The sequence below is a fragment of the Muntiacus reevesi genome, chromosome 18 (genome assembly GCF_963930625.1).
Source record: "Muntiacus reevesi chromosome 18, mMunRee1.1, whole genome shotgun sequence".
Lineage (NCBI taxonomy): Eukaryota > Metazoa > Chordata > Mammalia > Artiodactyla > Cervidae > Muntiacus > Muntiacus reevesi.
In genome coordinates, this window is record NC_089266.1 from 21,187,133 (window position 1) to 21,199,252 (window position 12,120).

Here is a 12,120-nt window from a genome sequence, read left to right on the forward strand (position 1 = left end):
AAAAAGGATAAAATTTCTAAGCATGGAGTACATGCCAAAAATTGCCTGTAAAGAATTTAATGTACTCAATTCCTTTCACTTAATATCCAACGTTTCCAAGTTATAATCATAGATGGGTTATATGTCCCATTGAGTTCAGTTGAGGAGATACCATGTTTCATTGTATTTTAAAAAAACAATTTATTGAGGTCTGATTGATGTATTAAAAAGTTATATATATTTAGTGAATACAACTCATTGAGTTATATATTACTGTATTTTTAAGAAAATATTCCGGATCTGGATGGTGTGCTATGTTTCTGAGTATATCTCTCAAAGTTTTCCTCATAATTCAAATATCTCCTCACTTAACAAATGTCTCCTCATTGAACAACTCAAATGTCTCCTCCTCCTCCTCACTCACTTAATATAACTTAAATGTCTCCTCCTAGGAGGTTGGAATTTCAGAGTTCACTTTTTAAAAAGATTATTTTAATTGAAGCTAATTTGTAGTTTTGAGTAGTTCTCAGTTGGGGTACACACTGACTCGGGGCAGGGGTGCACATTAATATTGAATTCTACAAAGAAGATTAAAACCTACCCAATGAGTAAGTAATGGCAAGATTTCCTAACCCCTGATTTAGAAATTGAAATAGCAACACCTTTGGATAGTGTCCACTCCAGTATTTTTGGGTTCCCTTGTGGCTCAGCTGGTAAAGAACTCGCCTGCAACGTGGGAGACCTGGGTTTGATCACTGGGTTGGGAAGATCCCCTGGAGAAGGGAACAGCCCCCCACTCCAGTGTGGTGGCCTGGAGAATTCCATGTACTGTATAGTCCATGGAGTTGCAAAGAGTCGGACACGACTGAATGACTTTCACTTTCACTTTTGGAAACTGTCAGAAATTACTTTCCAAAATAAAGTTCCATGACTTGTCTATAAAAATATTTAAAAATTGAACTAAAAGTTAAAGCAGCATTATAGCATCAAACATTCTCAACTACTAAAATATTTTCTATGCTGGCTACTTCCAGGATGAGGAAAATAAAGGGAGCTCATCTGAAGGAAACACATGGACCACCTTCTCCACAAGGGTAATTATCACATGTAGCAATAAACTGAAAATATAAAGATTGTCTCAGTTGCCAATTGCTACATTACAATCCATGCCAAAGCTTAATAGCCAAACACAGCAACTATTTTTTATTTCTCACAATTCTGTTCATTGACTGGGCATTCTGATGATCTTTTCTGTCCTCACTCATACCACTGTGCTGATCTCAAAATTTAACTGGGACTCAAAGTTCCAAGATTTACATGTCTGTTAGTTGACTCTTCCAGGAAGGAAAGGAAGATGCTTGAAGACTTGTTAAGACTTAGATTCCAGAACTCATATAACACTATTTCCACTGCTGTGTTATTGATCAAAGCAAGTCATAAGGCCAAACCAGACACAAAGAGTAAGGAAACAGAATTTACCTCTTGATGGGAAGAATTGCAAGACATGCTGGCCAGTTCTGGGCTAAGGCAGAATTCGGAAGCTCTACTATGTCAGTGACAGTCCTGAGGATCCCTTCCTTCCTGTCTTCCACTTATTTGAATATAAAGTAAAAACATTGATTCCTGAAAGGTGATATGGATTCCCATCTCTGAATTACAATGAGGAAGTTTTGGCAGAGGTGGGGCTCCATGTAATGGCAGCTCTTCATATTTAAGCAAAGAGAAATAAGGAAAATGAGAACTTCCAGACTGCAGAATGGTCCCATGTGTGCACCTGACATTAGCTTCTCACGGGTTGTGAAAATTTGTCACCTCCTAGTAACAAAAGTACTCTAGCCTGGAGGATCCCATGGACAGAGGATCATTGTGGGCTGCAGTTCATGGGGTCGCTACAAGTTGGACACGTCTGAGCAATTTCACTTTCACACATTGGAGAAGGAAATGGCAACCCACTCCAGTGTTCTTGCCTTGAGAATCCCAGGGATGGGGGAGCCTGGTGGGCTGCTGTCTATGGAGTTGCACAGAGTCAGACACGACTGAAGCAACTTAGCAGCAGCAGTAGCAGCAGCAGTAACAAAAGAGACTGTATGACCCCTACACACTTGAGATTTGATATGATGAAAAAAGCCAAAAGAGATTTTTTACTTAAAAAAGCAAAAGTACAAATGTCAAGAGGCAATGCTACATCTGCTGATTCATGTCAATGTATGACAAAAACCACTACAATATTGTAAGTAATTAGCCTCCAACTAATAAAAATAAATGAAAAAAAGAAAAAAGAAAAAAAGAGGCAATGCTACTCTCACAATCTGTCCCACCTTCTCTTTCCCCCACTGTGTCCACAAGTCCATTCTCTATGTCTGCGTCTCTATTCCTTCTCTGCAAAGAGACAGTAGCATTGGCATATAAACACTGCCATGTGTAAACTAGGTAGTTAGTGGGAAGCTGCTGCATAGCACAGAGGGCTCAGTTCAGTGTTCTGTGATGACCTAGAGGGTTGACATGGTGGGAAGGGAGATTCCGGAGGGAGAGGATATATGTGTACATATAGCTGACTCATTTTGTTGTACAGCAGAAATGGACACAACACTGTATAGCAACTATAGTCCAATAAAAATAATAATAACTAACAGAACTACAAACTACCAGCCAAAAAATAAATGTCAAGTGGCAGAGAGTGCCATCTCTTTCACATCTTTTATCAAGAGACTAAGACTATTGAAGCTTTGCAGAAGACATGGAAAGAGACTCTGAAGCTAAAGAGTTCAGTGTTATTGGCTTGATTTCAAAAGACAGAGAACCCAGAACATCTCCCTGATTTAGGAGGAGTTATGGCAGTTAAAGCTAATATTTACTATGGATTGATGGAATATTTACTCTCCAGTGCCCTCCATCCCCTACCCCAGCTAAAAAAGCAATTTCACCAAACGAAAGTCACTAAAAGACTTTGGGAGCCACCATTTTCATCATTATCCAGATGAACTGAGTGGTTTCTCGTGTTAGGTAACCACATGGTTGAAGGAGTGGAGGAAAGTATTATTTGTCATCATAACATCAAACTAACAAGAGCAGAACCCCCACTATTCAGGGCAACCAAGACCAATAGTTGATTAGTAAATAAAAAATAAAGTCATAGAGTGCTTCCACACTCAAACATGAAAGTTCTAAGGCAAAAACAATTTCTGAAGAACATTCAGTCAGTCAGTCAATCAGTTCAGTCGCTCAGTCATGTCCAACTCTTGGCGACCCCATGAATTGCAGCACGCCAGGCCTCCTTGTCCATCACCAACTCCCGGAGTCTACCCAAACCCATGTCCATCAAGTCGGTGATGCCATCCAACCATCTCATCCTCTGTTGTCCCCTTCTCCTCCTGCCTCCAATCCTTCCCAGCTTTAGGGTCTTTTCCAATGAGTCAACTCTTTGCATGAGGTGGCCAAAGTACTGGAGTTTCAGCTTCAACATTAGTCCTTCCAATGAATACCCAGGGCTGATCTCCTTTAAGATGGACTGGTTGGATCTCCTTGCAGTCCAAGGGACTCTCAAGAGTCTTCAACACCACAGTTCAAAAGCATCAGTTCTTTGGCACTTAGCTTTCTTCACCGTCCAACTCTCACATCCATACATGACCACTGGAAAAACCATAGCCTTGACCAGACGTACCTTTGTTGGCTAAGTAATGTCTCTGCTTTTAAATATGCTATCTAGGTTGGTCGTAACTTTCCTTCCAAGGAGTAAGTATCTTTTATTTTCATGGCTGCAATCACCATCTGCAGTGATTTTGGAGCCCAAAAAATAAATCCTGACACTGTTTCCACTGTTTACCCATCTATTTGCAATGAAGTGATGGGACCAGATGCCATGATCTTAGTTTTCTGAATGTTGAGCTTTAAGCCAACTTTTTCATTCTCCTCCTTCACTTTCATCAAGAGGCTTTTTAGTTCTTCACTTTCTGCCATAAGGGTGGTGTCATCTGCATATCTGAGGTTATTGATATTCCTCCTGGCAATCTTGATTCCAGCTTGTGCTTCATCCAGACCAGCGTTTCTCATGATATACTCTGCATATAAGTTAAATAAGCAGGGTGACAATACACAGCCTTGGCATACTCCTTTCCCTATTTGGAACCAGTCTGTTGTTCCATGTCCAGTTCTAACTGTTGCTTCCTGACCTGCATACAGGTTTCTCAAGAGGCAGGTCAGGTGGTCTGGTATTCCCATCTCTTTCAGAATTTTCCACAGTTTATTGTGATCCACACAGCCAAAGGCTTTGGCATAGTCAATAAAGCAGAAATAGATGTTTTTCTGGGACTCTCTTTCTTTTTCGATGATCCAGCGAAGGTTGGCAATCTGATCTCTGGTTCCTCTGCCTTTCCTAAAATCAGTTTGGACATTTGGAAGTTCGCGGTTCATGTATTGCTGAAGCCTGGCTTGGAGAATTTTGAGCATTACTTTACTAGCGTGTGAGATGAGTGCAATTGTGCGTTAGTTCGAGCATTGCTGCTGCTGCTAAGTCACTTCAGTCGTGTCCAACTCTGTGCAACCCCATAGATGGCAGCCCACCAGGCTCCATGATCCCTGGGATTCTCCAGGCAAGAACACTAGAGTGCCATTGCCATTTCCTTCTCCAATGCATGAAAGTGAAAAGTGAAAGTGAAGTCGCTCAGTCATGTCCGACTCTTTGCGACCCCATCGACTGCAGCCTACCAGGCTCCTCCGTCCATGGGATTTTCCAGGCAAGAGTACTGGAGAGGGGTGCCATTGCCTTCTCCAAGTTCGAGCATTAACTAATGATAAATAATGACACATCACAAGAGGAAATGGACCTCCACTGGTTCACCCTCATAATGGTTTAGACCTTCCTATTGCTGGGAGTCCCAGGGATTTCTCTGGCCCAAGACACATGATTTTCTCAGCCTGAAATCCCTACACCATAGCAAAGACTAAAATTGGATTTTAAACTCATTTATATTGTAAGCAGTTCTACATATAACTTTTGTTTTTCTTCTATCAACATTCACAAAAGAAGAAGATTCACTGGGCTTCTCTTGCTAAGAATTTCCAGTTCTGGCTATCTCAGATGAAAGATCCTTCCAGACTCTTTTGTAATCTTTTGGGCCCAGTAAGGGAGTTAAAACCCTAGCCCATAGTCATTGGTTCATATCCAGAAGAAGCTTCAGCATAAGTTCACAGATTAAAAAATTTGGTCTTAAGTTCCTGCTTCATTCTGGAAATTTTTGTTTTCTTTCTTTTTTAATTTTTATTAATTTCAATATTTTTAATTGGAGGATAATTTCTTTACTGTAAAAAGTTGGACTTATTTTACTTACTTTACTTCTGTAAACTTTATAGTTTACAGACTTTTTATGACTGAACAACTAACATTTTCAAAATTTCTTTACAATTTATTGTGTTGGTTTCTGCCGTATATGAGCATAAGTCAGCCGTAGGCATACAAATGTACCCTCCCTCTTGAAACTCCCTCTCACTTCCCACCCCATCCCACCCCTTTAGGTAGTCACAGAGCACTGGGTTTGAGCTCCCTGCATCATACAGCAAATTTTCATCAACTATTTCTTTTATATATGGCAGTGTATATGTTTCAGTGCTGTTCTCTCTATTCATCCCACCCTTTCCTCCCCCCACTGAGTCCATAAGTCTGTTATCTATGTCTGCATTTCCACCGCTACCCTGCAAATACGTTCATGAATACCATCTTTCCATATATATGTGTTAATATATGATATTTGTTTTTCTCTTTGACTCAGTTCACTCTGTGTAATAAGCTATAGGTTCATCCACCTCATTAAAACTGACTCAAATGTGTTCTTTTTATGATTGAGTAATATTCCATTGTATATATGTACCACAACTTCTTTGTCCATTCTTCTATCAACAGGTATCTAGGTTGATTCCATGTCCTAGCTTTTGTAAATAGTGCTGCAGTGAACACTGGAGTACATGTGTCTTTTTGAATTATAATTTCCTCAGAGTATATGCCTAATGGTGGGATTGTTGGGTCATATGGTAGTTTTATTTCTAGTTTTTTAAGGAATATCCATACTGTTCTCCATAGTGGCTGTATCAGTTTACATTCCCAAAACAATGCAAGAAATTTATTATTTTAAAAATTATATCCAGGGACTTCCTTGGTGGTTCAGTTTAAGACTCTCAGCTTCCACTGCAGGGGACACAAGTTCAATCCCTGGTTGGGAAACTAAGATCCTGCATCCATGGCACAGTCAAAAAATAAAAGTGATGTGGAGAATGAGAATTCTTTTGCAGTCCAGTGATTAGGACTCAAAGCTTTCACTGCCAAGGACTTAGGTTAGATCCTGCAAGCCAAGCAGTATGGTCAACAAATAAATAAAACAAAAAAATTATACCCAGAATCCATATATATGCATATATATAGTCAGAGGGGAGATTTCGTATCAGTTTGGTATCCATGTTGCTGAAGTCCTTCAATTAACTTTCCTAACAGAAAATTTTGTCTGCTAGTCATTGAAATAATTGGTAGAGTACACAATGAAATATGATTTCTAATGAAATATTTGATTAAATCAATAGCTGCTTTCATAAAATCAGTGCCATTCCTAGACTGTTCCCTGTTGAACACCTAATCAAAGACAAACTATTAGGAGACAGATAACATGAATTTCTTTTGGAGAAACAAGGAAGCCCCTGTTTAATCAATGACATTTCTTGGTTGCTCAGGATGAAAAGAGTAAGTAAAACGAAAGTTACACACATGAATGGAGATCCAGAAGATGAAATCCAATTGGACTTTCTAAAAGTCTGTATCCAAGCTTCATAACAAAGGTTATAAAGTAACTAATTTGCACTCTGACAGATTAGATCACTCTTCACTAATATTTACTGTCTGCCTCTCCTACCTCTCTGGGAGAAGTGTCCTCTCCCTGTTTCCCATCCATGATTTGGATTTCACCATGTGATTTGCTTTGGCCAATGGAATATTAGAAGACACAACCCTAGCCAAGATTCGGAATGTGTTTGCATGATGGGAATTGTTTCCTTGTGCTGTCAGGAATAGGGTTACTAGGTAAAATGCAGGATGCCTCATTAAACTGGAATTTCAGATAAACAACAAATAACTTTTTACATAAGGATGCCCTGTGCATACTTGCACATACATACATTAAAATACCATATACTTACACTAAAATATTATTTGTTGCTTATTTGAAATTCAAATGTAACTGAGGGATGTGTATTTTTATTTGCTGACTCTGGAAACATGAATTCAGAAGGAAGTCGAAAACTAACCCATGGCCAGAAGCCAAGACCAGTCTTAAAAATCAGCCAAACTCAACTGAACTGCAGACAAGTGGCCAAGAAATAAATACTCTCTATTATATGTTATAAGAGTTCATGGTTATTTGTTATGCAGCAAGAGTTGACTAATTCAACTGTGGTGGCAATGAGAAACTAGTAAATATATCAATTGGTATGAAAAGATTAACCAGATAGTTTTCCATGTGTAAAATAACAATAGGGGAGTGCCCAAGTGTTTTGCTGGACTTGATTTTATCTCAAACTTTCTGGAAGACTAGGTTAATAATAATCTCTAGGTTTATAGATAAAATTAAGTTCTTATGATTTGTCACTGATGGCCCAGGCAGGATGTCTGCCTCTTTGAGAGTTCGTGTGGCTGAACACTGCTTGAGAGTTCCACTACTGGCATCCCCATAATAACCAGGGAGAGCCATGGGCACACCCTACTCCCCAGGAGACACTCCAGGACCAGCAGTGCTGCACATGACTGCTCCATGGCCCAGACGAGAAGAGCTAGGGAGCAGGCTTTGGGGGATCCAGTAAACAAGAGAAAGTTCCTGCCCACAAAACTCAAGCACAACAGCCCCAACATGGACTGCAAGGAAAGGTTGCTGACCAGACAGAGGTGGAGAGTCAGGATAACCCCCTGGAGACCAACCATCACCCCAGTACGTGGAGCAAAGAAGAGTGGGCCCAACTTTGGTTCATCTTTGGCACCACAGACTCAGTCTTACTTTATGGAGAGCATGCAGTTTGTGTAGTGTGAAAAGCACGTGCTAATGTGTAAGCAGAGCCAGATATTCATTTCCCTCAGCATGCACTCGTGAGAACAGGTTTTCCTTCCATAGCTGTGGAGAGTCTAAACACAATCCACAGAGCATCTTCAACACCAAGCCAATTTTAGGAGCACAGGTTTGGACTGTCCCTCTTTCTGAAGAACATGAAAGGTACCAAGTCTCACAGTTGAAAAGGATCTTGACTACTTAATGGACTGAGTGTATAGTGCCTGAAAAATAAATAAATAAATAAAAACCCTGCAAAATACGCTTTATGACATTTATGATTTGCCACATGAGATGCAGTCTTTATTTTGAAATTTTGTTTTATTTTTTACTGAAGTTTAGTTGATTTGCAATATTATATTGGTTTTGAGTGATTGGCATGGTGATTCAATATTTTTATAGGTTATACTCCATTACAGGTTGTTGCAAGCTAGTGGTTATGGTCCTCTGTGATGTATGATATGTCTTTGTTGCTTATCTATTTTATACAAAACAGTTCGTATCTCTTAATCCCCTGAAAGGGAAAGTGTTAGTAGCTCAGTTGTGTCTGACTCTTTGCGATCCTATGGACTGTAAGCCCACCAGGCTCCTCCATCCATGGGATTTCCTAGGCAAGAATACTGGGAGTGGGTTGCCATTTCCTTCTCCAGGGGATCTTCCTGACCCAGGAATCGAACCTAGGTCTCCTTTATTGTAGGCAGATTCTTACTGTCTGAGCTACCAGGGAAGCCCCTTAATCCCCTACCCTTAATTTTATTTTGAAATGTTAGGATGTGCTTCTCCCCAGGTCATGGTAACCCCCACTAGTCCCTGATAGACACAGTGCTTTCAGGAACAGGACCATCACAGACCACCTTGTTCATGAGGCTGAAACTGAAGGACATGCAAGATATTTCAATAGTTTATTTAAAAATAAGTGAAAATATTTTTAAAAGCTCTTAAGAATGGTAAAAAGTGAAATTATTCATCTTAACTTAAAGAAAAATCCCATTGGATTTTGTAAGCATGTCTGTTAAAACAAAAGTTTAAGGGTCAGACATACTTGGAATAAACCCAGATTCTTGAGAGCTGTGTTATTCCAATTATTGAAGAACTGTATAACCTTGGGCAAACTAGTTAAACGTGCTGAGGTTCAATTCTTTTTCTACAGAGGTAATAATACATAACTCATCTGATTGCTATGATGACTAATACGATAGGTAAAGATACCTATTATAGTCCTTGGAATGTACATGTGTGTGCATGTGTGTGTGCATGCACATGCTCAGTCATGTCTGACTCTTTGAAAACCCATAGACTTAGTCCACCAGGTTCTGCTGTCCAAGGAGTTTTCCATGCAAGAATACTGGAGTGGGTTGCCATTTCCCACTCCAGGGGATTTTCCTGAACCAGGGATCAAACACACCTCTTCTGTGTCTCCTAGTACTCGATATATATAGTAACTTAAAGCTCTTACATACTGAGAAGAAAAATGAGTGCTGAAAGCATCAGCAAATAAAACAATTCATCTAGAGGGAACTATTATAAACTGTTCTTAGGGGAAAATGGGTATAAGCTTCCAGTAAGGGCCTAGTTAGGAAATGCTTTGTAAAGCTGTGATATATTAGTTCAAAGGACTATTGAGGCCAAAAAATGTCCACAGAATGTTAGTTGTAAATAGAAATGTTATTTGTAAGCAAATCAGAATATATTATCCTTAGATCAAATTAAAATGTGACATTGCCCACAATATTTCATGTAATTCTAGCCACATTATGTGAGAGAACACTGAGTCTGTACAGTAAAACTCAACTAATATTATAAAAGGAGCCAAGGGAGTACCTTGGCATGAGGAATACAGAGAATGAACTTGAAATAATTCACATTCATGATATCTTTCATGATACCATTGAAGCAAAAATAAAACTGATACCCTCATGACAACAAAAAGCCTCCTCCTTATAGCTCAAGGGGGTAATTTTAGGACAAATGACATTTTAAAAGCATTTGATTAGTGATTTGCAAGCTCTTGGTCCTTCTTTTTCCATTTAGTACATGGCTGACAGGAGAGGATTCTTCTTTTTTTTCAAATTCAAAGGAAAAGTGTAAATTTACTTCATACATAAGATACAAATTTATAGAACTCATCAGAAAGGGTAAAGTATAGGGTGAAGGTACAATTGAAAAACAATAAAAGGAATTAGACAAGTGCGTCTCTCACAGAGCCACAATGTGCTACCAAGGGAAACCAGATGACACTGTAAGACCTGGGAAAAGCAGTCCCCCCGACCCCATCCCAGCTCTAATAAGTCAAGCTCTGTTGATCCTCTGTGCTGGTGCACAGATCTGAGCTAGCACACAAGCCCTGAGGCCCTTTCAGATTACCTGTCATTGGGGTAAGTTGTTTCCTCATTCATTTCTAGTTGGGGACTTCCCCAGTGGTTCAGGGGTGAAGAATCTGGGTCAAGAAGATGCCCTGGGGAAGGAAATGGCAATCCACTCCAGAATCCCATAGACAAAGGAGCCTGGTGAGGACCCCAGTCCATGGGGTCACGAAGAGTTGGACACAACTCAGCGACTAAACAACAGCATCACTCTAAGTGATCCCTACTTGAGATTGTCAATTATATCCCAGTAAAACTGGAGAAGGAAAAAATACTTAAGATATTCTCTCTCCTGTCTGACAACTGTATCATCTGCAGAGCCTGATAAACAGAAAAGTCACAGTAGAAGTTATTTACTGAGGAATGAGGAGACTGGGGACCCCATTAGGTGACCATGGTGAAATCACATGACCCTTTTTGTAAAATGAGGAGATATGTGTATAAGTTCTCTGCCATCTCTTTGCAGAATCTACACATGGCACCCCAACCCCATTGTCATGGCAATGACAATCCCAAATAAATTACACAGATAAAAGTTGCAATGGATCCTTGATGAGGGTTTTATCATTAAGGTAGAGGTTGGGTTTGGTTTGGAAGGTGAGGAGGGTGCAGAATCCACCCGGAGGTGGATGGGAAGGCACCAACAACCAAGGCAGGACCACCCAGGCCCTCTTGGGGAGGAGTGATTAAACCATGTGGCAGCCATCCTGGCGCCATGTGGTCCTTCCCCACATGGAAAACCACAAACCTGCCCTTCGGTGAGTCATGGAAGGAGACACCTGGGAAACAGGGGCCAACTGGCTGCACCGCAGTGCTACTACGAGCCTGTTACCTTCATGTGCACGGTTGTAAATACCAGGTCGCTGTTTGGGTGGCAATTATGGGAGTCTTTGAAGTCCAGAAATAAAATGCTAACTACAGGGCCAGAGGGTAAAGTAATTAGATACTAGTATAATTTGGGAAACACATTCTTTTTCATATGGATTAGAATATTTCAAAGGAAATTTCATTAGCTTCAAATCATGTGGCTAGATTTGGTGAATATAAACAAAACAAGAAAATAAGAAAATATCTGTGGGGTGTGTGTGTGGATATAGGGGTAGAGGGTTACCCAAACTGGTATTAGTCAATGCTAAATCCTCACTTAATTGGCTAGAATATTAACAAGGAATGGCATGAGTCTTTGGGGATCATCAGCTCCTGACTAGGGTATATAAAGGGCCCCGAGCAGGGGGAAGACACTCACACCTGAGAACACTCAACTCCTCTCACCTCCTCAACCCCACTCAGCCCCGCACACCACCATGACCGGCTCCTGCTGCGGCCCCATCGTCTCCTCCCTGAGCTGTGGCGGAGGCTGCCTCCAGCCCTGTTTCTGCCGCGACCCCTGCTGCTGCCGCCCCGTGTCCTGCCAGACCACCGTGAGCCGGCCCGTGACCTGCGTGCCCCGCTGCACGCGCCCCATCTGCGAGCCCTGCCGCCGCCCAGTCTGCTGCGACCCCTGCAGCCTGCAAGAGGGCTGCTGCCGCCCCATCACCTGCTGCCCCACGTCCTGCCAGGCCGTGGTCTGCCGCCCCTGCTGCTGGGCCACCACGAGCTGCCAGCCCGTCTCTGTGCAGTCCCCGTGCTGCCGGCCCCCCTGCTGCCGGCCCGCCCCCTGCCGCACCACCTGCCGCACCTGCAGGACCTCCCCCTGCTGCTGA

At 41.3% G+C, this 12,120-nt stretch overlaps 1 protein-coding gene across 1 annotated transcript; it reads left to right on the top strand.

Annotated features, from left to right (window-relative positions):
- Window positions 1–11,721: 11,721 nt before the first annotated feature.
- Window positions 11,722–12,120, top strand: LOC136150062 (keratin, high-sulfur matrix protein, IIIA3). The gene has a single exon (XM_065910819.1). The coding sequence runs from the start codon at window positions 11,722–11,724 to the stop codon at window positions 12,118–12,120; it is 399 nt and encodes a 132-aa protein (XP_065766891.1).

Excerpts from the sequence above, each read along its gene's own strand:
- LOC136150062 (XM_065910819.1), top strand. The coding sequence starts at position 11,722 with ATGACCGGCTCCTGCTGCGGCCCCATCGTCTCCTCCCTGAGCTGTGGC.